Source organism: Ovis aries, chromosome 2 (genome assembly GCF_016772045.2).
Source record: "Ovis aries strain OAR_USU_Benz2616 breed Rambouillet chromosome 2, ARS-UI_Ramb_v3.0, whole genome shotgun sequence".
Taxonomy (NCBI): domain Eukaryota; kingdom Metazoa; phylum Chordata; class Mammalia; order Artiodactyla; family Bovidae; genus Ovis; species Ovis aries.
In genome coordinates this window covers 38,512,620-38,538,714 of record NC_056055.1, presented here as the reverse complement: position 1 = coordinate 38,538,714, position 26,095 = coordinate 38,512,620, and the positions used below count along the sequence as shown (strand labels likewise).

The following is a 26,095-nucleotide window of genomic DNA, read 5'->3' as shown; positions in this document are numbered from 1 at the left end:
TCTTGCTGGGTCCTCCAGGCGTGGCTAGGGAAGGAATAGGAGGCATAGAACCTTGTAAGAAGATGCATTTTCTTTTTGAAAATTGAAGGGACCTACTATAGTCCCCAACACGAACGATCAGTCATCTTTTGCCCAATCCAGCAGCTCTGAGGCCACAAAGATCACGGTGCACTCGAGTCAATATTTGACATCTTTAATCTTGCACATACAAGCACATGAACCATCTGTGAAAAATGACTGTCCAATTTTATTGTGCATGATTGATTACTAATCTTAGAAGCAATTTCCCAAGACTTGCTCCTCTCTGGAACAACCTTGCCATCCTTCAAACATGATGACTATTTAGTTTTTTCTCCAGACTCAACACATGAGGAAACAAGGCTGCTGGCACCAAACCACACTCAGGTTCTTGAAAGCTGGTCAGCTGCAGCACCTGGAATCAGCAGCCCCTACTGTGTGCAGGATACCAGCCTTTGCTAGTGACACAAATTGCGGATCAAAGGACATTAAAACTGGAAAAGACCTTGAAAAAATCATGTGCATGTCTTCATTTCCCTGTTTACAGATGAGAAGTTGAATGGCTTTATCTGAAGTACCAGAGTAGCGCAGCCAAGTAAAACAACAGTGAACTCTCAACTGCCAAGTACATGTCAGATTTTGTCCTGTTTTACACATTTACTCACTTAATCTCACGACCACCTTATGAGGTAGGTTATTATCTCCACTCATCTTAAGATCTCCATTTTTCACATAATGAAACTAAGGCACTGAGAAGTTAGGTAACTCCCAAGGTCACACAGCGGCTGAGGCAGACTTTTAACCCAGGTCATTCATCCCCCACTAACACACTAGCTATATAGGTCACTAGATACCTTGGTAAGGACTGAGATTTTAAAAACGTATGTTGAGGTCTCAAGTGTAAGCTTTGTCTTCTATGTCATGAGCAGCTAAAATTACACTTTTTTTCCCTGTTTTAAAACCTTACGGTGAAATAAACAAGAAGCTGAATGCACTACATGAAAACATCCATGACAAACCTCCTCTTAAAGGGGAGGAGATTATCTTAATAACATCCTTTGAGCTGTCTCCTGGTGTTGGGTTGCTTAGAGATACAGACCTAGAGTATCTGCTTTTACTTTTTTGGGTTGTGCTGGGTCTTCGCTGCTGCGCAGGCTTTTCTCTAGTTGCTGTGAGCACTGGCTACTGTCTAGTTGTGGTGCACAGGTTCCTCACTCTGGTGGCTTCTCGTTGCAGAGCACGGGCTCTGGGGTATAGATTCAGTTGTTGCGGCACACAGGCTTAGTTGCCCCATGGCATGTGGGATCTTCCTGGACCAGGGGTCGAACCCATGTCTCCTTGCACTGGCAGGTGGATTCCGTGCCACTGAGCCACCAGCGGAGCCCCCAAGTATCTGCTTTTAAATTAGAGTGTATCGGGGGAACCAGAATATACTCACAGCAGAATACTGCTGTACATGGAATCCCTCTGGAAGGATTTTTTCATGGTAATATGACTGTCCACAAAGAAGGGGGCTGAGTGTCTGGGTAGAAGTGGGAGAGGCTGTTCTTTTGTACCTTTTGAATTTACAGCCACATAAGTGGGTGATCTCATCAACAACACACACAAATTAGAGACAAATTGTGTGTTGCACGTCTATATGTATAAATCCTAGCCTTCTCGGTCATTACAACATAACCATTTTCCCACACTGTTTTTAATAAACATAAGTTTTATGTCTATAACCTTCCAGTCTCAAGAAATTTAAGCACTCCCAATGTAAGTTCATTTCTCAATTTCCTTTGGGGTTTTTCCTTAACATGAACCATAATGTCAACATTCAAAATCTTCCACTTTTTGAAGAATTAGCCAACACGCATTGAGTCTATAGTATGTTTAGGACATAATACAAAGCATTTGTAACCCCCAAATCCCCTCACTTAATCTCTACAACAACCTGAGATAGGTACCCCAAATCCTCATTTAGATGAGGGAGCAGAGGCTCAAAGGCTCAGTAGCTCATAAATCATACAGTTGGGACTTGGGTGTAGGAATCTGGGTTTCTGGTTCCGGCTGCTTTCTCTTCACCAAAGATGCCGCCAGCTTAGAAAACTTCCAGGTACAGCTTACCTGGGCTCCCATGCACACACTCAATCATCATATCATGTGGATAGGAGGGCTCAAGGGAAGAAGGAATGGGCTCTTTGTCAATAGAATGGCTACCCATGCTGCGATGGCTGCCCATGCCTGAGCCAAGACCTAGAACTGGCTTAAGGGCAGTGTCAAAGGTACGAGTTCCAGGATACACAAACAGCAAAAAGAAAAATAAACCAGACCCCAAAATGAAAACTTCTGTGCTTCAAAGGACACCTTCCAGAAAGTGAAAATACAACTAGAGTGGTAGAAAACGTTTGGCAATCATGTACTTGATGAGGGACTTGTATCTAGAATGTATGAAGAACTCTCGCAAATGGATAGTAAAAACAATAACAACAAAATAAAGATTTTAAAATGGGCAAAAGGATCTGAAGTCAGTTCTCCTAAGAAGGTAAACAAATGGACAATAAGCACCTGAAAAGAGGCTCCTAAGAAGGTGAACAAATGGACAATAAGCACCTGAAAAGAGGCTCCATACCATGAGTCATTAGGGAAATCCAAGTCAAAACTACAATGAGATATGACCTCACATCTACTAGGATGCCCAAGTTAAAAGATGGACAGTAACAAGTGCTGCTGCTGCTAAGTCTGCTAAGTCACTTCAGTCATGTCCGACTCTGTGTGACCCCATAGACAGCAGTCCACCAGGCTCCCCCGTCCCTGGGATTCTCCAGGCAAGAACAGTGGAGTGGGTTGCCATTTCCTTCTCCAATGCATGAAAGTGAAAAGTCAAAGTGAAGTCGCTCAGTCGTATCCCACTCAGCGACCCCATGGACTACAGCCCACCAGGCTCCTTCGTCCATGGGATTTTCCAGGCAAGTGTACTAGAGTGGGTTGCCATTGCCTTCTCCGAACAAGTGCTAGTAACAAGTAATCAAATTCCTTATGATTATACAATGGAAGTTGAGAAAAAGATTTAAGGGCCTAGATCTGATAGATAAGAGTACCTGATGAACTATGGAATGAGGTTCCTGACATTGTATAGGAGACAGGGATCAAGACCATCCCCATGGAAAAGAAATGCAAAAAAGCAAAATGGCTGTCTGAGGAGGCCTTACAAATAGCTGTGAAAAGAAGAGAGGCGAAAAACAAAGGAGAAAAGGAAAGATATAAGCATCTGAATGCAGAGTTCCAAAGAATAGCAAGGAGAGATAAGAAAGCCTTCTCAGCGATCAATGCAAAGAAATAGAGGAAAACAACAGAATGGGAAAGACTAGAGATCTTTTCAAGAAAATTAGAGATACCAAGGGAACATTTCATGCAAAGATGGGCTCAATAAAGGACAGGAATGGTATGGACCTAACAGAAGCAGAAGATATTAAGAAGAGGTGGCAAGAATACACAGAAGAACTGTACAAAAAAGATCTTCACGACCCAGATAATCACAATGGTGTGATCACTCACCTAGAGCCAGACATCCTGGAATGTGAAGTCAAGTGGGCCTTAGGAAGCATCACTACAAACAATGCTAGTGGAGGTGATAGAATTCCAGTTGAGCTATTTCAAATCCTGAAAGATGATGCTGTGAAAGTGTTGCACTCAATATGCCAGCAAATTTGGAAAACTCAGCAGTGACCACAGGACTGGAAAAGGTCAGTTTTCATTCCAATCCCAAAGAAAGGCAATGTCAAAGAATGTTCAACTACTACTACTAAGTCGCTTCAGTCATGTCCGACTCTGCGACCTCTTAGACGGCAGCCCACCAGGCTCCCCCGTCCCTGGGATTCTCCAGGCAAGAACACTGGAGTGGGCTGCCATTTCCTTCTCCAATGCATGAAAGTGAAAAGTGAAAGGGAAGTCGCTCAGTTGTGTCCTCGCGACCCCATGGACTGCAGCCCACCAGGCTCCTCCATCCATGGGATTCTCCAGGCAAGAGTACTGGAGTGGGGTGCCACTGCCTTCTCCTAAGAATGCTCAAACTACCGCACAGTTGCACTCATCTCACATGCTAGTAATGTAATGCTCAAAATTCTCCAAGCCAGGCTTCAGCAATACATGAACCGTGAACTTCCAGATGTTCAAGCTGGTTTTAGAAAAGGCAGAGGAACCAGAGATCAAATTGCCAATATCTCCTGGATCATGGAAAGAGTTCCAGAAAAACATCGATTTCTGCTTTATTGACTATGCCAAAGCCTTTGACTGTGTGGATCACAATAAACTGTGGAAAATTCTGAGAGATGGGAATACCAGACCACCTGACCTGCCTCTTGAGAAATCTGTATGCAGGTCAGGAAGCAACAGTTAGAACTGGACATGGAACAACAGACTGGTTCCAAATAGGAAAAGGAGTATGTCAAAGCTGTATACTGTCACCCTGCTTATTTAACTTCTATGCAGAGTACATCATGAGAAACGCTGGGCTGGAAGAAGCACAAGCTGGAATCAAGATTGCTGGGAGAAATATCAATAACCTCAGATATGCAGATGACACCACCCTTATGGCAGAAAGTGAAGAGGAACTAAAAGCCTCTTGATGAAAGTGAAAGAGGAGAGTGAAAAAGTTGGCTTAAAGCTCAACATTCAGAAAATGAAGATCATGGCATCTGGTCTCATCACTTCATGGGAAATAGAGGGGGAAACAGTGTCAGACTTTATTTTGGGGGACTCCAAAATCACTGGAGATGGTGACTGCAGCCAGGAAATTAAAAGACGCTTACTCCTTGGAAGAAAAGTTATGACCAACCTAGATAGCATATTCAAAAGCAGAGACATTACTTTGCCGACTAAGGTCCATCTAGTCAAGGCTATGGCTTTTCCTGTGGTCATGTATGGATGTGAGAGTTGGACTGTGAAGAAGGCAGAGCACCGAAGAATTGATGGTTTTGAACTGTGGTGTTGGAGAAGACTCTTGAGAGTCCCTTGGACTGCAAGGAGATCCAACCAGTACATTCTGAAAGAGATCAGCCCTGGGATTTCTTTGGAAGGAATGATGCTAAAGCTGAAACTCCAGTACTTTGGCCACCTCATTCGAAGAGTTGACTCATTGGAAAAGACTCTGATGCTGGGAGGGATTGGGGGCAGGAGGAGAAGGGGACGACAGAGGATGAGATGGCTGGATGGCATCACAGACTCGATGGACGTGAGTCTGAGTGAACTCCGGGAGATGGTGATGGACAGGGAGGCCTGGCGTGCTGTGATTCATGGGGTCGCAAAGAGTCGGACACGACTGAGCAACTGAACTGAACTGAACTGAACAAGTGCTAACAAGGATATGGACCAACTGGAACCCCTCTACATTATAAGACTATACAAAGGTGCAGCCATACTGGAAAACAGCCTGGCAGTCCCTCAAAAGGTTAAACGAGAGTCAGGACATGATCCAGCAAGTCTGTACCTAGTTACCTATCCAAGAAAACAAAAAACATATGTCCACACAAAATCTTGCACACAAATGTTTACAGCAGCATTATTCATAATGGCAAAAAGTGAGAACAATCAAAATGTTTTCACCAACTGAAGAGTTGGTAAGTAAAATGCAGTATACATATATCTATATAATAGATTATCCATGATAAAAACAAAAACATTGAATATATGCTACAAGGTAAATGAAACTTTTTGTTTATGAGAACACTAAAAGGAAAATGTCAAAAAAAAAAAGTATACTTTGGCTCAAACACTTTATTTTGGTAAAAAGGGGCCTACGCAATCCACAATATCCTGTAAAAACAAACAAAGCCCTTCCAACACCTAAGGTAAAAAGGAAAAACATTTTTAAAAGTTTACAACTAACAAAATAGTTTCAGGTCAAGATTTATTAGGTAGTGATTTGCATTTAACAGTTTAGATAAATACTTTATGGTAGAAAGTGCACAATAGACTCAGATGTGTTGGGTCCAAAGTGCCTTGAGCTTTGCTGAATCTGAGCATCTTTAGAGGGGCCACTCAGCTCACATCCACCCCTTTGCCAACATCCTCACCCCTCTCCTGCACCTGGTCCCCTTGACTCAGTGGTATATCCTACCACCTCCCTCCCCTGGCCACCGATGATGGACACATCACAGTTATAACCAGTTTTTAGTTTTGAATCATCATTTCTGTTTAAAATGTCCATTTTGGTGAACCAGGAGACACAAGCAGGAGAAAGTGAGTCTTCGGTAAAAACACCTCCATTAGAACACTGCTCCTACAGGGAGACATTCCCTGTCCCAGGACACAAGTGAGGAGGTGACCACTAAAAACTCTCCAGAGGCATGTGAAGACGAAAAGGTGAGACAGGGGTCAGGAGGCCCAGCAGAGGGAGAAGAAATCAGGATGAAGATGTAAAGGCAGCAGAGCAAGAACGAGCAGGCTGAGGTCAGCAAAGACCGGAGCCCTGGAGACCCCCCCATTCCTGACACCGACCCCCTCCCTGGACAGAATCGCCTCCCTTCCCTCCTGACACAGACAGCCCCTCTTCTCCTCCTTCTGTACCTCTGTGAGAGGAACCACAGAAAGGTCCTCCACACAAGTGCAACGCATCCATCCCCTTCCAGATCTACCATCTCATTTGCAGATGAGGAAAGTGAAAACCATGCTATTTAAATCATGTTTTTTAAAGTGCTCTGGAAACTCTGTTGAGAGGAAATTGTGCAAGACGTCTTAATCTATAAGTTAGAGCCAAATGGGTGGACAGCCTTGTCCCCACCCCCGCCCTGAAGGGCGCCACCGAGGCCCACAGAGCAGCTTTAAACACCAGTATAAAGTGACAGACAAGCCAGGGCATGGGTCCTGCCCAAAGCCATGGCAATGGTGCTAGAATAACCATATTTTCTTCTTTTCTGAATTCCTGACACTCTAGCTCCTGGGGCCACTCTGGCTCCTGGGGCCTCCCTGGCCAGCAAGTTCCTGCAGACAACAAACAACTCCCCTGTGAGTGTGCCTTTTGAATGCAGTCAATCTTTTACATGCAAATCGGTACCCCAACCACCTCCTGTGCCAGGCTCTCACCGGGATCCACTCCAAGCCAATAATCCCCTGTGCTAATCAACCCACAGGCTTCCCAGGTGGCTCAGCAGTAAAGAAGCCACCTGCCAATGGAGGAGATGCGGGTTCAGTCCCTGCATCAGGAAGATTTCATGGAATAGGAAATGGTAACCCACTCCAGGATTCTTGAATGAAAAACTGCGCGGACAGAGGAGTCTGGTGGGTACAGCCCACAGAGGCACAAAGAGTAGGACGTGACTGAGCACGCACACATGCACAGTCAACCCAAAGCCAGGTTTCAGGACAACCAGGGGCAGCCACTACGCCCCAGAACCTGTGAAAAGCACTCAGACTTGCCGATCATAAACCCACTCACCCAGTACCCTGCCTCCTCCGTTCCTTTCCATGAAAAGCACGCCCCTTGCCTCCCAAGGACTCTGGTGCTTCCCCTGGTGTGCCCCCAACGCCACCCCCACCACAGCACCCCTTCTCCTAGGAACTTAAGTAACAAACTCTTTTCAACAGCAGTCCCTTCCCATCTGCTGGCCTCACAACACTTGAAAAATGATTTTTTTTAAAACCTACATTTTTTAAACAGACCCACTCTAGAAACAAACATTATCCCAGAAATCTTAGAATCTGGACCAGGAAATTCACATCCAGAGGATGCCACAACTTTGGAAAAAGCCTGACCCAGGAGATGTCTCCTAGCTGACTTTCAAAGGAGGTGAGAGAAGGGACCAAAAAAAAAAAGGAGGAAGAGGCCCCTTGCCTGGAGCCACAGAAAATGACAGGGTAGGTCAGTAGGAAGATCCTGGTAAGAAGGCAGGAGGTAGAGAGGTACCAAGGCGAGCGTGGCTTTGGGAAGGGACAGGAAGGAAATGGGACCGATTGCTGGATGCAAGTGGAGTCCCGCAGGCCTGAGGGTCCTCAGCTGTCCAGCTCCTCCTTGATGGTGATGCGCAGCGGGCAAATGCGCAGTGGTTCTGGGGACCCGTCACCCCGTGAGCCGCCCAGGTAGAAGTAAGGCCGCACCTCCCCGAAGCGGGCGTGGAAGGTGTACAGGTGGCAGTGGCGCTCAGCGTCATAGAAGGACAGCTCGCCCTCCTCGCACTCCAGCTCCACGCGCAGGCGGCGTGGGATGGCGGGGACCAGGGGTGAGGTGGCGGGATCCGAGGTCACGCAGTGGTCGCCGTCCACGCCCTGCGTGCGGCCCACGTACCAGAAGCCCGAGCGCGTGTCATGGTAGCAGCTGTGCGCGTGGCCCTCGGTGCCCGCATCCTGTCGCGTCCGCACCACCCCCACGCGCCAGCTGGCCAGTGCCCCCAGGTCCACCTCCCAGGTGTGTGAGCCCTGCGACAGGATGCAGGAGCCCAGCAGGCAGGGCGCTGACGAGAAGCGCTCCGGGTTCTCCACCTGCACCCGGTAGCCATGGTTGGTGACGCTGGTGAGGTCATCAGACACGGAGAGCCAGCCAGCTGCGGTGTTGGGATCAAGGCTGAAAGGCACTAGGTGCAGAGGGAAGAGAGTGGGGAAATCAGCCCAGCCTGTGGCCTCGGGTCCCCCTAAACTGACCCACTGTGTTCCACCTGGCCCAGTGAACAAAGGGGGCTGCCCTGGGCTGGGGGTTGCATTATAGGTTGAAATGTGCCTTGCACAGCCTGGATGAGAAGGGAGTTTGGGGGAGAATGGATACATGTGTATGTATGGCTGAGTCCCTTCACTGTTCACCTGAAACTATCACAACATTGTTAATCGGCTACACCCCAATACAAAATAAAGTTCAAAAAAAAAAATGTGCCCTACAAAAAAGCTGTGTTGAAGTCTTAACCCCAGCACCTCAGGAAGTGACCTTATGTGAGGATGAGGTTCTTGACAGATGTTAACAATTTAAGATGAGATCAGATGGGAAGAGAGGGGGCCCCTGATCCAATGTAACTGTTGTCCTTATAAAAAAGGAGAAAACCAGTTACATGAGGGTAAAAGCCCTCTGATGATGGAGGCACAGGTCACAGTGCTGCAACTGCCTACACCGAGCTCACCAGAAAATACCAAAATTTAGGAAGACGCAAAGAAGGATCCTCCCCTACAGGTTTCAGAGGCAGTGTGGCCCTGCGGACACCTTGGCTTTAGACTCCTAGCCTCTGGAACCATGAGAATAAAATTCTGTCATTTTAAAGCATCCAGACTTCAGTCTTTTGTGAGGATAGCCCACAGGAAGTCAGTGAACCTCACAAGATGCCTGTACCACCTTAGAAAAGCATGTGACATGCCCCTGGTCACTGACATTTCTCCCCATAAAATCACGTCTCAGTTTGGGATGCTACTGCAAAAGTATCAGAGATGGGATGGCTTAAACAACAGGACAATATTTCCCATGGTTCTGCTTCTGGAATTCTGAGACCAGGGATCCAACATGCTTACATTCTGGTGAGGGCCCTCTTTTTGGTTTACAGACGGCTGCCTTCTTACTATGTCCTCATAAGGCAGAGGGCGAAAAGAGAAAAGAAGCCAGCTCTCTGGTGTCTCTTCTTAAAAGGGCACTAATCTGATCATCAGAGGGCCCCATCCACATGACCTCTTCTAACTATGATCACCTCTCAAAGGCCCTGCTTTCAAATTCCATCACACAGAGCTTAGGCCTTCAATATACGAATTTGGTCGGGGACACATTCAGTCCACAGCAACTTGCATGGGCTAGCATCACCTTGGGAGAGGCAGCCCTAAACTGAGGAGCTCTTCTCTTTCATTATATATACAATATGGTTCTGAATAGAAAGGGAAGTCAGCTGCTCTTTCCAGAGAGGTAGCCAAGTGTCAGGACTCAAAAAAGGAAGGCACTCTGTCAGGAATGGTTTGAGCAGCAGGACAGGAGTGGAGCAGGGCACAGGGACCTGCGTGAAAGAGGCTGGAAAGGTGACCAGTGCAGGGAGGAGGAGATCTTATGCTGCAGGAAGCGGGAAGGAGTTTGTTCAGCTGGCCCTCTGCCCAGCATGACCTCCTCGGCCTCTTACACCTGCCTAGGGCCCCCACTCACCAGATTCGACACACATAACCATCTTCCTCCAGACGCGGTACTTCAGGGAGTCCAGGTACTTGCAGACGTCGATGAGCATGCCGGGCTGGATGGGCTCCGGCTCCATCGTGCAGAAGAGGCTGGGAAAGGAGAAGTGGGCTTTGGAGGGCAGGGCCAGGGCCAGGTGTCTAGGCCTAGCTCAGTCAATTGGAAACAGGATCCCTTGCCTCAGGTCTGCATTTCCTGGCTGCCTTTTTCAAGGCAAACCTACAACGGGCTCTGTTGGGAGATGAACTAGGAACCAATTGGGTGGCTCATACCCTTCAGGACTCAGTACTAGAGCCCTTCCTGCCCTCGCTGGGATAAATATAAACAGGAGGTTCTGAGACATGGTTTAATTTCATGTGAGCAGAAATGACACATACACATCAGGTCATAGGATGTCTGAGTCAGAAGGCACCTTAGGGGCCCTCTAGTCCCACATGTTGAAAGTGTCACTGGCCTTTGCTTGAACACCTCCAGTGACAGGGAACTCACTACCACCCAAAGCATTCTCTTCCATCTTTGTACAGCTCTGACTGGGACACAGTTATTCCATATTCATCTCTGTGACCCCAACAACCATCAACACAAACTAGTATGTCCTGAGACTCTCGGTGGGGGCCTGACCAAGAAACAAGGTTAAATGTTGGGCTGACCGTCAGAGAACTACGAGCACCATGAAGGATGACGATCTCTCCCCACATAGTAGATGGTCACACTCCACCCTCAGGAAGACAACGCTGCACCACTGCAAACTGGAGGTCTTGAGAGAGGGCTCTCCACTTGGCCGGTCCCACTGCTGCCTCTGTACTGCACCAGCTGGCCTCACCACCTGCCTGGCCCGGGAGCCACCTGAGGTTGTACCCCTGGTATTTCTGCCTATGCTTCCCCTCCCCTTACCAGACTTGGCAACTTACCGGCGTTTTCGGCTCTTATGTTTCTGGAAAAAAAAAAAAAAACAGATACACAAACGTAGACACAGAGAAAACATATAAACCTCTGACCTCAAAAGGAGGCATACATCCCATGTTGATGGATTAGAAGTTTAATATTATTAAATTAATAATAATATTAAGGTTAATATTGCTATAATTAAATTATTAATAATATTGTTACAACAGTAATACCACCCCCAAAATAAATACTTTAATAAATAAATAGATATTTTAAAAACAACATAGCCAGGGCTGCTGATCTCAGGGTCCCCACTGGCCTCTGACATCTGTCCCCTGTCACTAGATCTGGACGCTGCACTCCTCACCATGAGAAAGGAAACGTCATCCTCCTTCATCTCCATCTGCAGCCGCTCAATCTCGTGGGCCAAGGCCTCCGTGTCCTCCGTCAGCCGCTTCATCTTCTCCTCCGCCAGGTGCTGCTTCTGCCTTGCCTCGCTGGCCATGGCATCCAGGATGGCCTGCTCCTCCACACGCAGGAACTCGCGGAGCTTGTCAAATTCCCGGCGGATCCGTGCTTCCAGCCAGGCAGCCTCCACCTGCGGCATAGGGTGGAGCCGGGTGGGGCAGAGGAGGGGCGGAGCCTCAGCCATCACCCAGCGGGTGGCCCCCAGATGTTTAGCAAAGGAACTCCATTTTTTAAGAAAAGAAATCATGTGCAGAACCTCCGAAGATAAAATAGAGATGCAGCTTTCTTAGCACATATTTGTAAGTTTAAAGTAAGTCAAACAGCATAGGGACTTCCCTGGTAGTCCAGGGGTTGAAAATCCCCCTTTCAGGGCATGGGACGTAGATCCCATATGGCTTGGGGCAACTAAGCTGGTCCTCCAAAAGGAAGACCCTGGAGTGCGGCCAAAAGTTTTTTAAAAAAAGAAATGTTTTAAATAAAAGAGTCAAACAGCATAATGAGATTGTTTAGATAAATGAATAAAACAAAATCAGTGCTTATAGAGGACAACTGCAATTCTATAAATTCCTCAGTGATATTTTGTACTTGCACAGGCTGTACGATAGTGAGGGACTCTGAATCACAGAAGTGAACTGTTGCAAACAGCAACGATTTTTAAAAATCACTCACCTTCCAATATTAGGACTTCAAATTTGATAGATCTGATAGATGCTCACCCAAAAAAATAGTAGAAAGTATTTATTTTGAAACTGAATCAATAACATGCTAATATGACAAAGTGATTCACTGAAAGGGAGGGAAATGATTTATTGAAAGGGCTTCCTAGATGACATAGTGGTAAAGAATCTGCCTGCCAATGCAGGAGACAAGGGTTTAATCCCTAGGTCAGGAATATCCCCTGGAGGAGGAAATGGAACCCTACGCCAGTATTCTTGCCTGGAAAATCCCATTGACAGGGGAGCCTGGAGGGCTAAAGTCCATGGGATCACGAAGAGTTGGACATGACTGAGCACGCATGCACAATTTATTGAAAAAAGGCAAACTAGGAAAAATATTTCCAACATATATGAGATTGCTATTCTTCATATACAAAGTGCTCTTAAGTCTCTACAAGAAGAAAAGACAAACATCCCAAGAAAAAGAATGTGAACATTCACAGAAAAAATACAGATAGCTGTTATTCTTATGAAAGGAAGCACACTTACTTTAATAACCAAAGAAAAGCATAGGAGGAGAGATGGCATAGTTGAAATATCAGGTAAAAAGACTGACAATGTACAGTGGAAGACACTGAAATTTGGGAGGATTCTTATCACACAGGGGGATAAAAAATAGAGTGGACAGGAAAAGCCAGCCAGTGCAAAGTCAGCTCCAGCCAGCCTCACACTGGCCATGGAGCCTCTCAATAAAGGGGAAGACACAAACTTTCACCTTTCATCCACCAGGATGGACTGAATTGAGAGGAAAAGCATTAATCAAGCCAGAATCCTGGACTCTCCACAACTGACTACATGAGAATTCTACAGCAGCTGGGATGGACAGACAGGGGCTGTCACTTGGACATACGGACACAACCCAGGTATCCCCAATGCATCCCACATCAGGCCAGCCAGGCAGACGGCACTGGCCAAGCTTGGGGGGAGATGAAGCTGAGGGGCATAGGGGTTGGATGAGGGCCCTTGAGGCCATGGTGAGGAGCTTGAACTAGACAGTTTTAAGCAGAGGAGTGACACAACTGATCTATTTTATTTAAAAGATCAGTCCATTGCAAGGAGTGTGGACTGCATACAAGAGCGAAAGCATGGGGCCCAAGTAGGAGGGGAGGCAGAGGCGATGGGGACCTGGAACAGATGCTGGGAGTGGAGAGGGCGATCAGTGGACAGGTGCATTCTGGAGACGGTGGATGTGAGGTGTGAGAATGGGGGTGTCGCTGGTTTGAGAACCCCAGCAGGTGGTGCAGCATGGCACCTGTCATCAGTCTGAGTTCACAGACACAGGAAGCTGCGGAAGCCGCTTGGTGGTTGCTGGTGTGGCCATGCCCAGGTGTTTAAAGATGCCACGACGTCACAGTCAGCACCCAAGGGCACGGCTGTGCTCGCCAGCAGGGCTGGTGAAGGCTGACCCTATAGCAGCAGCCATGGCCAGGGCCAGGGCCAGACCACCCGCACCTCTACCCCACGGTAGTCCAGGTGTGCCCATCTGCACCCTCAGCCCCAGCGTTCACTCACCTGATTGTGCTTGGCGATGGCCTCATAGGAGCGCTGCATTGCCCAGAAGGCCTTGGCTTTCTCCCGCAGCGCATGCTCCATGTTCCTGCACTTGGCCTGCCAAGAGGGACCAGAAGGAGGTGGGTTGGGGCAGAGGCCAGGCAGGGACGCAGCATGCCACATCACAGCTGGAGGCGCACTTCTCTGTGGGTACCTCTCGACCATTATTTACTGAACCCAGTCCAGCCGCATGCTGGGGGACACAGTGGGGAAAGCGCAGCTCTGACCCTGCACCTGATGGTGTACAGCACAAAGGGCCTCCGATATCCTCTAACCCAGCACCTTTGTTTACACCTGATACAGACAGGGAAACAGCTGAGGAGGTACAGGGACTAGTTTCCATGCTGGTCACAGGACAGAACAGAAGGACATCCTGCTAAGCCTAAAGCTGGTACAAGCGGAGGAGTGAACTTGAGCTGGGGGCCAACAATGTGCTCACAGGCCTCCTTCACGACTTCGTGAACAGGACTGGTTTACAGTCATGAAAGAACAGGTCTGATCACGAGGTTAACCCAGTTCTTCCCACAGGACCTTGTCTAAACCACAGTCATCCTGGGTTGGTTCTAGGATCCCCACAGATACTGAAATCCCAGGATGCTTAAGTCCCTTATGTGAAAATGCTTCAGTGCTAGTATAAAAGTCTGTGTAAGTAGTTGCAAGTACAATGTAAATGCTATGTAGATAGTTAACAGAGTGGTAAATTTAAGCTGTGTTTTTAGTCCCTAAAGCCTCATCCCCACCTAGGCCTGGTTTAGATGACAAGATTCTGGACTTTGAGCTAACGCTATAATGGGACAAGATGACTGGGGATCCTGGGAGGGGGTGGGAGTGCTCTGCAGGTAGGAGGGACATCAATCACTGGGGCCAGACTGCAGAAAGCAGCCTTGGAAATGGCCCTATGGATCCCCACTTCCCAGTACTGCACTGCTGAAAGCCCCTCCCTGAGGGCTGATCTACAGAAGACATGCTTCTAATCAACAGAATACAGCAAAAGTGACGGGAGATGAGCTGAGGTGACAAAAAGCCTGCACTGACCCTTTCTCACCCTCTTTTGCTCCCTATCAGATGGAAGTGATCCAACCAACAGAGCAGCCCATGGGCTAGGAAGTAAGGGTGTCCAACCAACAGCCCATGAGGACCTGAATCCTGCTGCCAACCACACAAGTGAGCCTGAGTGGGGATCCTGGCCTCCTTGGGCTTTCAGATGAGACTGCAGCCCTGGTCCACACTGCTGCACCATTGAGACCCTAAGGCAGAAACACCCAACCAGTCATGCCAGATTCCTGACCCACAGACACCGTGAGACAGTAGACATATTTGTTTAAGGCCACTATGTTTGGGGCAATTTGTCCCACAGCAGCAGATAACTAGCCCATGCGTCCTACTCCACAATCTATTCTTCTAACCACACTTCTACAGAAAATAAACAGTGATTTCCTTTACTGCAGGTTTAGTTTTCTTTTCAATTCATTCTGGTCATCCTTATGTTCTTCCTGACAATATTCAACAGATTTTTAAAAAATATTGTTTTCTGTAATATCTCTAAGGTATAGAGATATTATACCTTATATTACACCTTAAATTATACCACTTCAATAGCAAAATAACATTAGCAGAAGTGTCCCACAAAACCACTGAAATGTCATCCCAACGTGTTATTTGATGGGACGAGATGTTTTGTAGCAAAGTTATGCAATATTATCCCAAAGAAAAATTCCATGATTTGTGAAATAACTGTGAATGTCAGGGGTAAAGCAACTGCCCACACACTTTACCCAGGGCTGTGCTGGCCCCAAAGAACACACCCCTGACCCTCTGCCCTTCAACCTTGAGTTAGGGAATTACGGGGCAATGAAGAGGGAAGGGGGTAACAGTCCCTTGTCTTTCTCAAACTTTTTAATCACTTGGGAGAGTTCTGCTTCAATTCAGCAAGTCCCAGCCCTAATATGTGCCCTTCTCTGAGTTGCTCGCTGGTGAGATTTACCAATGGTTGTATTATCGCTGTGCTATGCTAAGTTGCATCAGTCATGTCTGACTCTTTGCAACCCCATGGACCATGGCCTGCCAGGTTCCCCTGTTCATGGGATTCTACAGGCAGGAATACTGGAGTGGGTTGCTGTGCCCTCCTCCAGGGGATCTTCTTGACCCAGGAATCAAACCCACATGTCTTATGTCTCATGCACTGGCAGGCAAGTTGTTTACCACCAGCGCCACCTGGAAAGTCTGTATTATCACTAATGAACAGTGATTACTGAGCATGCACTTTGCACAAGGCACAAAATCAGGTCCTTTACAGATATCATTCTATTGAATTCTTATATTTCTGCGAGCTAGGCACTATATTCCTAACACATAAAAGAGAAAAGAAGCCCAGAAGAATTAAGTAACATGCCAAAATTATAGTTAGCAGCAGAACCAGGCTCTGTCTGCAGAACTGCCCAAAAATAAAGGCCACAGTGTTAACCACATTACCCAACCTGTTTCATTAAGGGAGCTACTACTATGTTGTCCAGCTGTCTTCTGTGTTTCCAAATGTGCCATCTTATTTCCAAATTAGGTGACATCAAACATACTGTCAATGTCTTTATTTCTGGAGAATAAAAGCTTATAATTCTGGCCATACTTTGCCCAACTCCTTAAATAACCTAGCATGTTAATGAAAACTTCCTCCCATAAATGTCTAACTGAACGACACATCTTAAAAACTTAAGGAAAATCAAAAATTGGAAATGACCCAAATGTTGATCAACAAGAGATGGGTGAATAAATGATGATATTATTAAATGGGAAGCTGGGCTTCCCTGGTGGTTCAGATGGTAAAGAAACTGCCTACAATGCAGGTGACCCAGATTCAATCCCCAGGTCGGGAAGATCCCCTGGAGAAGGCAATGGCAATCCACTCAATATTCTTTCCTGGAAAATTCTATGGACAGAGGAGCCTGGTGGGTCCATGGGTCACAAAGAGTTGGACAAGACAGAGCAACTAACACTTTAACTTTTACATATGGAAAGCTACTTAGCAATAAATAAGGAATAAATTATTGATACATATACAGACGCATTTTCTGTGATTATGTCTAGACACACACTGAAACCATAATCACAGAAAACTAGCCAATCTGATTACACGGACCACTGCCTTGTCTAACTCAATGAAACTAACCCATGCTGTGTGGGGCCACCCAAGACGGACAGGTCATGGTGGAGAGGTCAGACAGAATGTGGTCCACTGGAGAAGGGAATGGCAAACCACCTCAGTATTCTTGCCTTGAGAGCCCCATGAACAGTATGAAAAGGCAAAATGATAGGACACTGAGAGAGGAACTCCCCAGGTCATTAGGTGCCCAATATGATCCTGGAGATCAGTGGAGAAATAACTCCAGAAAGAATGAAGGGATGGAGCCAAGGCAAAAACAATACCCAGTTGTGAATGTGACTGGTGATAGAAGCAAGGTCCAATGCTGTAAAGAGCAATATTGCATAGGAACCTGGAAAGTCAGGTCCATGAATCAAGGCAAATTGGAAGTGGTCAAACAGGAGATGGCAAGAGTGAACATCAACATTCTAGGAGTCAGTGAACTAAAATGGACTGGAATGGGTGAATTTAACTCAGATGACCATTATATCTACTACTGTGGGCAGGAATCCCTTAGAAGAAATGGAATAGCCATCATGGTCAACACAAGAGTCCGGAATGCAGTACCTGGATGCAATCTCAAAAACGACAGAATGATCTCTGTTCGTTTCCAAGGCAAACCATTCAATATCAAAGTAATCCAAGCCTACGTCCCAACCAGAAATGTTGATGAAACTGAAGTTGAACGGTTCTGTGAAGACCTACAGGACCTTTTAGAACTAACACCAAAAAAAGATGTCCTTTTCATTATAGGGGACTGGAATGCAAAAGTAGGAAGTCAAGAAACACCTGGAGTAACAGGCAAATTTGGCCTTGGAGTACGGAATGATGCAGGGCAAAGGCTAAGAGTTTTACCAAGAGGACGCACTGGTCATAGCAAACACCCTCTTCCAACAACACAAGAGAAGACTCTACACATGGACATCACCAGATGGTCAACACCGAAATCAAATTAATCATATTCTTTGCAGCCAAAGATGGAGAAGCTCTATACAGTCAGCAAAAACAAGACCAGGAGCTGACTGTGGCTCAGATCATGAACTCCTTATTGCCAAATTCAGACTTAAATTGAAGAAAGTAGGGAAAACCACTAGACCATTCAGTTATGACCTAAATCTAATCCCTTATGATTATACAGTGGAAGTGAGAAATAGATTTAAGGGCCTAGATCTGATAGACAGAGTGCCTGATGAACTATGGACAGAGGTTCATGACACTGTACAGGAGACAGGGATCAAAACCATCCCCATGGAAAAGAAATGCAAAAAAGCAAAATGGCTGTCTGAGGAGGCCTTTAAAATAGCTGTGAAAAGAAGAGAAGTGAAAAGCAAAGGAGAAAAGGAAAGATATAAGCATCTGAATGCAAAGTTCCAAAGAATAACAAGGGGAGATAAGAAAGCCTTCCTCAGTGATCAGTGCAAAGAAATAGAGAAAAACTATAGAGTGAGAAAGACTAGAGATCTCTTCAAGAAAATTAGAGATACCAAGGGAACATTTCATGCAAAGATGGGCTTGATAAAGGACAGAAATGGTATAGACTTAACAGAAGCAGAAGATATTAAGAAGAGGTGGCAAGAATACACAGAAGAACTATACAAAAAAGATCTTCATGACCCGGATAATCACGATGGTGTGATCACTCACCTAGAGCCAGACATCCTGGAATGTGAAGTCAAGTGGGCCTTAGGAAGCATCACTACGAATGGAGCTAGTGGAGGTGATGGAATTCCAGCTGAGCTATTTCAAACCCTGAAAGATGATGCTGTGAAAGTGCTGCACTCAATATGCCAGCAAATTTGGAAAACTCAGCAGTGGCCACAGGACTGCAAAAGGTCAGTTTTCATTCCAATCCCAAAGAAAGGCAATGCCAGAGAATGCTCAAACTACCACACAACTGCTCTCTTCTCACAAGCTAGCAAAGTAATGCTCAAAATTCTCCAAGCCAGGCTTCAGCAATACGTGAACTGTGAACTCCCAGATGTTCAAGCTGGTTTTAGAAAAGGCAGAGGAACCAGAGATCAAATTGCCAACATCTCCTGGATCATGGAAAAAGCAAGAGAGTTCCAGAAAACATCTATTTCTGCTTTATTGACTATCCCAAAGCCTTTGACTGTGTGGATCACAATAAACTGTGGAAAATTCTGAGAGAGATAGGAATACCAGACCACCTGACCTGCCTCTTGAGAAACCTATATGCAGGTCAGGAAGCAACAGTTAGAACTGGACATGGAACAACAGTTTCAAATAGGAAAAGGAGTACATCAAGGCTGTATATTGTCACCCTGCTTATTTAACTTACATGCAGAGTACATCATGAGAAACGCTGGGCTGGAAGAAGCACAAGCTGGAATCAAGATTGCTGGGAGAAATATCAATAACCTCAGATACGCAGATGACACCACCCTTATGGCAGAAAGTGAAGAAGAACTAAAGAGCCTTTGATGAAAGTGAAAGACGAGAGAGAAAAAGTTCGCCTAAAGCTCAACATGCAGAAAACAAAGATCATGGCATCCAGTCACATCACTTCATGGCAAATAGATGTGGAAACAGTGGAAACAGTGTCAGACTTTATTTTCTGGGCTCCAAAATCACTGCAGATGGTGATTGCAGCCATGAAATTAAAAGACGCTTACTCCTTGTTAGAAAAGTAATTACCAACCTAGATAGCATATTAAAAAGCAGAGACGTTACTTTGCCAACAAAGGTCCATCTAGTCAAGGCTGTGGTTTTTCCAGTGGTCATGTATGGATGTGAGAGTTGGATTGTGAAGAAAGCTGAGCTCCAAAGAATTGATGCTTTTGAACTGTGATGTTGGAGGAGACTCTTTAGAGTCCCTTGGACTGCAAGGAGATCCAACCAGTTCATCCTAAAGATCAGTCCTGGGTGTTCATTGGAAGGACTGTTGCTGAAGCTGAAACTCCAATACTTTGGCCACCTTACGTGAAGAGTTGAGTCACTGGAAAAGACCCTGATGCTGGGAGGGATTGAGGACTGGAGGAGAATGGGATGACAGAGGATAAGATAGCTGGATGGCATCACCAACTCGATTGAGTTTGGGTAAACTCCGGGAGTTGGTGATGGGACAGGAAGGCCTGGCATGCTGCGATTCATGGGGTCGCAAAGGGTCAGACACGACTGAGCGATTGAACTGACTGATACATAGACGAATCAAAAAGTATATGTATATATTATTTTGCAGGAAAGTACATACAGTTTCATCCCATTTATGTGAAGATCAAGATCAGCAACACTAATTCAAGGTGATAAATCAGAATTACTGCCCCTTGGTTTTAAGAAATACCTCCCTCCACTGAGGTCATAAAGATAATCTTCTACAGTATTTAAAGCTTTACAGCATGTCCTTCCACATAGCCTGTTGCTTCTATCCGATCCCCACCTGCTTCAGGCAACTATCCCAACATGGCCTTGAAAACTCAACTTGGGCCCTTCCCCCACTTCCTCTAGAACCCTGCTTTGATTTCCCCAGTGTAGTTTAGTTGCCCCTCCATGGACACTTTTACTTCATACCCAGCATCATTGTCTCACATTCCTGGAAAGGCTGCAGGCTTCCTGGGGGTAGGTCCTCATGCCTGGTCCTCTCACCAAGCACACTGATGCTCCATAAATTGCAGACAGAATGAAGGCTTGCTCTGCAAAGGCAGAGGCTTTCATCCACTGCTCCCTGGTGGCTCAGGCGGTAAAGAATCTGCTTGCCAATGCAGTAAAATGGGTCCAGAAGATCCCCTGGAGGAGGAAATGGCAACCCACTCCAGTATTCTTGCCTGGAGAATCCCATGAACAGAGGAGCCTGGCAGGCTATAGACCATGGGGTCGAAAAAGAGTTGGGCATGCCTGAGCGACTGAGGATGCATGCACATATTTGATCGTGCCCACCTGACTCCAAGAAGGCAGGGGATTGGCCTGGCACAGAGCAAGCACTCAGTCCATACCTGCCGGCCCACTGATGGGGGCCCTCATCCACACAAGCCTCTAAGAACCCAAACACAGAGGCAGCTGCCCTCACAGCTCCTGGAAAAGTGGGCTGGTAGGGAAGACCTTAGCCCGACACCAGAAAAGGGTCTATCAATGTCACTCACTGGAGTAAGAGCAGAGCAAGGTCCCAGGTGAACTCTACAGTAACTGCTCTGGGTTTGGACAAGTTACTTAATCTCTCTGAGACTCAGTATTACTGTCTGTAAAATGGGAAGAATAGTACTCAGGTGTAGTAAGCTGAATACCAGTTACTCCAGAGATGTGTGCTAAGTTGCATCCAATTCTTTGCAACCCCATGGACTGTAGCCCACCACGTTCCTCTTTCCATGGGATTCTCCAGTCAAGAATACTGCAGTGAAAGTGGGTTGCTATACCCTCCTCCAAAGATGTCCTTGTCCTAATCCTGGGAATGTGTTACCTCATGTGGCAAAAGTGATTTTGTAGATGTGATTAAAATATGGATTTTAAGATGGGGAGATCATCCTGGATTGTCCACAGGGGCTCCCTGTAATCATGAGGGTCTTTCCAAAAGGGAGTCAGAGAAGACAAAGAGACAACAGAAGCAGAAGCTGGAACGATGTACTTCAGGATGATGGAGGAAAGGGCCTCCAAAAGTTGGACAAGACAATGAAAGAAACCCTCTTCTGGCTTCCAAAAGGCACAGAGTCCTGCCAACACCTTGATGTTTGGACTTCTGACCTCCAGAACTGTGGGATAACAAATCTGTACGGTGTTCAACCAGAGTCTGTGGCAATTTATGACAACAGCAATTGGAAACTAATACACAACCTCATAGAGTTTTTGTGAGGATTAAATGTGTTGACAAAAACACTTACGAGTACCTGGTACATAGTAAGTGCTCAAAAAGTATTGGCTGCAGACTTCTCTGGTGGTTCAGTGGTTAAGAATCTCCCTGTCGGTGCAGGGGACACAGGTTCAATCCCTGGTCCGGGAAGATCACACGCTGTGGAGCAACGAAGTGTGGGCAACTGAGCCCATGCGCTGCAACCAGAGAGTAGCCCCTACTTGCCACAACTAGAGAAGACCTGCATGCAGCAATGAAGACTCAGCACAGACAAAAATACATACATAAGTATTTTTAAAAAGGATGTTGTCTGCTATGGTTGTTATTTTTGGTGGAGTTCCTCATGTGGTTGCCAAAGTAGTCTCCAACACACAAATCAAATTGCCAAACCCCCATGCAAACGCTTTCTGGGCTCCCCACTGGCCCCTTCTCACCTCTCCTGCCTTCCCATGCTACTCTCCCTACACCTCCACCTACTCCAACCATCCAGAACTACAACTTGACTCTCTGCTGGCTGACTCCCCCAGCTCCATGGGGCGAGGGCTCTGGTTTACTGACCTCTGCAGCCTCAGCTCCCAGGACAGCCCTGGCACACAGCTGTCTAATACAAGTGATGCCAGTTGGCACCAGGCTGAGCACACTCCTCAGATCTTTGGGACTGGACTCCTTGGCCCCTCAGACACTGTCCTGAGTGACCACTGCTTGGATGGCATCCTTCCTCTGCTTAAAACATTCCCACTACTTCCCAAGTTTTGGGGGGTATTTTGAGAATTTTTTGTTTTGATGTGGATCATTTTTAAAGTCTTGACTGAATTTGTTAAAATACTGCTTCTATTCTATGTTTGGGGTGTTGTTTTTATTTTGGACTCGAGGCATGTGTGATCTTGTCTCCCCAACCAGAGATCAAACTCACACCCCCTGCAATGGAAGGTGAAGTCTTAAACATGGGACCACCAGGGAAGTCCTCTCTCTACAGTCTTCAGGATAAAGGATAAGCCTGGGACCTCCTGGCTCCTTCTGCATCTCCATCCTCATTCCTTCTCACCTTGAAATTCTCTAGGTGCTGGAAAATCTGGCCTCCCTCCTCTGGACCCTTACACATGCCACTGCCTGAAATACCTTCCCTGACCCCTTTCACCTGGCTGCTGCTGCTAAGTTGCTTCAGTCGTGTCCGACTCTGTGCGACCCCACAGATGGCAGTTCATCAGGCTCCCCCGTCCCTGGGATTCTCCAGGCAAGAATACTGGAGTGGGTTGCCATTTCCTTCTCCAATGCACGAAAGCCTGGCTAACACCTCCTTATTCCTTGGGTCTCTGCTTAAAGCTCCGTGAAGGTATGAATTACTGTTCAGCTCCTGTTGCGCAGTATCCCCAGGGCCTAGCAGTATAAGACATCTGTTGAATAAACAGTAACAGGTCATCAGACCGTATGTACTTCCTGGTACCTGGCTCACTGATCTTGAATCCTGGCTTAGCCCAGACCTGGAGGTTCTGCCTTAGTGTTCTTGGCCTTGACCCCCACCCACCTTCCTGATCTATATCTGCCAGCCCCATAGTGACTCATCACGACTTGATCCATGGTGTCCCCTTACCTCGACACCAGCCCCCAGGATGCCCAGAATGCCCACACTTATTAATACATTGGCTGTCTCAAATCAGGACCTGGCAGTTCTGTCAGGTAAAATAAGAAAAAGCATTGCTGTTCAAACACTCTTCAAATAAGCATGTTGATGACAGTCTCCTTCACTTGGACTTTGCCAAAATGTATATGAAACTGTCTACTTTCACTGTGAACTTCCCTGGTGGCTCAGTAGTAAAGAATCTGCCTGTCAATGCAGGAGACGTGGGTTCGATCCTTGGGTCAGGAAGACCCCCTGGAGAAGGAAATGGCAACCTACTCCAGTATTATTGCCTAGAAAATCCCATGGACAGAGGAGCCTGGTAAGCTACATTTCATCGGGTCATAAAAGAGTCAGACACAGTTTAGTGACTAAATAACAACAACAAAGGCATTAAATCAAACTAAAACAGTATCTGAAGAATAGGCATTCTTATAGAATTATTTTCAACTTTTTGAAATACACTTATTTTCAATACACTCATCTTCAGACTAGCTAACCAGTGTCTCCAAACTGTGGGTCTGACCTATGTATTAGCTGGTATTAGTAGGTGATAAAATAATGTTTTATAGCCTGTGCAATTTTTAAAATACAATGACAGAAAATGCCAGACTACAATAGAGATTTTCACAGAATTTTTGTTTCCACTGATACAGAACATGATACATACATGTGGCTTTTCTGAGTCATAATGGAAAAAAATATTTCTCACTGTGGGAAGCCTGGTGTGCTGCAGTCCATGGGGTCACAATCAGAAACGACTGAGCGACTGAACAACAACAATGGGCCAGCAAAGGTCAGAAATTCTGAAAACTCCTGAGCTGGCTAACCCTTATTTCCTGATCATTTTCCTTCCTGTGCCAAAAACTTCATGTTAGTTTTCCCTTATAAGTTGCTCCTTTATTTTTCTTGTTGTTCAGTCACTCAGTCATGTCTGACTCTTTGGCACCCCATGGACTGCAGCACCCCAGGCTTCCCTGTCCTTCACCACCTCCCCGAGTTTGCTCAAATGCCTGTCCATTGAGTCGATGATGCCATCCAACCATCTAATCCTCTGTGGTCCCCTTCTCCTTCTGCCCTCAATCTTTTCCAGCATCAGGGTCTTTTCCAGTGGGCTGGCTTTCCACATCAGGTGGCCAAAATATTGGAGCTCCTTTATTTATAACCAGTGTAACTCCAGGCATGGGAGATGCAGAGAGAGTGATCCAGGATATACTAGCTGGCCAGGGCCAGAGGCCTCCCCAGAGCTATCCAATACTCAGGGCCCAGGAAGTAGGTGAGGGAGGTGCTGCTGCTGCTGCTAGGTCACTTCAGTCGTGTCCGACTCTGTGAGACCCCATAGACAGCAGCCCACCAGGCTTCCCTGTCCCTGGGATTCTCCAGGCAAGAACACTGGAGTGGGTTGCCATTTTCTTCTCCAGTGCATGAAAGTGAAAAGTGAAATGAAGTCGCTCAGTCGTGTCCGACCCTCAGCGACCCCATGGACTGCAGCCTTCCAGGCTTCGGGGGAGACCTAAAAGCTCCATATCCTTGACCAGGACTTCGGGTGCTGCACCTCTGCCTTCTGTGTACCAAGTTCCAGGGTTACTGGACTTACTCAACCTGTGCTTCTAAAATGGGCATGAGCCACATTCGCCTGGTAGAAAGGGTGCAGAGCCTCAGCCCTTCAGAGGTGGGCGGGCGGTCTTAAGAACATCTTGTAACCCCAATTCTCAGACTTCCTGTTGACAGTCTCTCCTCCATCTCAGACGCCCTGGGCGGTGCTCGATGTAGGCTCTGTATGTTACCAGAAGAAGACGGGGTCCTGAGAAGGCACCAGCAAGCTGGCAGGAGTAAGAGGGACGGGACTGGGCACACCCAGCCCTGGCAGGCTGGAGTGCAGGAGCAGCGGGGTCAGAATGCTAGGTTCCGGTCCACGTGCGCGCTCGGCCAACTCCCGCCCGCAGCAACTCTTACCCGAAAGTCGTGGGCGGTGTCCTTCACCGGCTGCACGCGGTGTCCCTGGTGCCGGGGGTCGGCCTGGCACGAGCAGCACAGCAGCTCCTTGTCGTCGAGGCAGAAGAAGTTGAACTGGCCGCGGTGCAGGCGGCAGAGACGCGGGGAGCGGTGGCCGGTCCAACGCGCGCCCTCGGCCTCCTCGCGCAGCAGCTTCTCCACCAGGTTGTTGAGGGTGTGGTTGGTGCGCAGGTCGGCGGGGGCCGCGCGGTCCTTGCACACCGGGCAGGTGGGCGCCACCTGAACCTCCCAGCAGCGGGTCACGCACCCGCGGCAGAAGTTGTGGCCGCAGCGCAGAGTCACGGCATCGCGGAAGGGGTCATAGCAGACGGCGCACAGCAGCTCCTCTTTGAAGGAGCGGGAAGGCCCAGGGGAGGCGGCGGGGCCTGGCTCCATAGCCTTCCCGGCTCTCGAGCCGGTAACTTTCGCTCCAGTCCCTCCCACCCGCCTGACTGCTCCCCCGACCCTGAGAGAGGCGCCCAGCCTCTTCCGTTCGGAGCACTGAGCGACAGCGGCCCCGGCCAATTGCTCGGGGCGTGCTTAGGAGGCTCCGCCCCAGTTCCGGTCAGCTCGGGAAATCCCGGAAGAGTGGGGCGCAGCCCATCTGTTCTGCGGTCCGCGCGGGTTCTAGGCGTGCCCGTCAAGTTTAGCCAAGAAAAAACTACCCGTCCGTGCTCAAGGGCTTCCGTAGCATTGAAACCTACTTCCGATTTCAAATGGAAAATGAAGTCTAGGAGACACTTCCTTGGTTCCCGGAAATCTCAGGCCCGCGAGGTGGGAGAAGCCAGAGCTCCTTACTTCC

At 47.3% G+C, this 26,095-nt stretch overlaps 1 protein-coding gene across 2 annotated transcripts; it reads right to left on the bottom strand.

The window, feature by feature from the left end:
* Positions 1-177: 177 nt before the first annotated feature.
* Positions 178-25,774, bottom strand: TRIM35 (tripartite motif containing 35). 2 transcript variants are annotated; one of them, XM_015092773.4, is made up of 6 exons: positions 25,255-25,774; positions 13,708-13,803; positions 11,379-11,609; positions 11,035-11,057; positions 10,097-10,215; positions 178-8,567 (listed from the first exon to the last, which is right to left on the bottom strand). In XM_015092773.4, the coding sequence occupies exons 1-6, from the start codon at positions 25,687-25,689 to the stop codon at positions 7,990-7,992; spliced, it is 1,482 nt and encodes a 493-aa protein (XP_014948259.2). In that variant the 5' UTR covers positions 25,690-25,774; the 3' UTR covers positions 178-7,989. The 2 variants fall into 2 exon arrangements, with proteins under 2 accessions (XP_014948259.2, XP_042099050.1); XM_042243116.2 differs by lacking the exon at positions 11,035-11,057 and having other exon boundaries at positions 8,440-8,567.
* Between the last annotated feature and the right edge of the window lie 321 nt (positions 25,775-26,095).

Bases quoted from the DNA above. Each gene is read 5' to 3' on its own strand.
- TRIM35 (XM_015092773.4), bottom strand. From the start codon at position 25,689: ATGGAGCCAGGCCCCGCCGCCTCCCCTGGGCCTTCCCGCTCCTTCAAA. The intron at 11,610-13,707 runs GTGAGTGAACGC...CCTATGCCGCAG, and splicing joins CCATCGCCAAGCACAATCAG to GTGGAGGCTGCCTGGCTGGA. The intron at 8,568-10,096 runs GTGAGTGGGGGC...CTCTGCACCTAG, and splicing joins GGTTATGTGTGTCGAATCTG to TGCCTTTCAGCCTTGATCCC.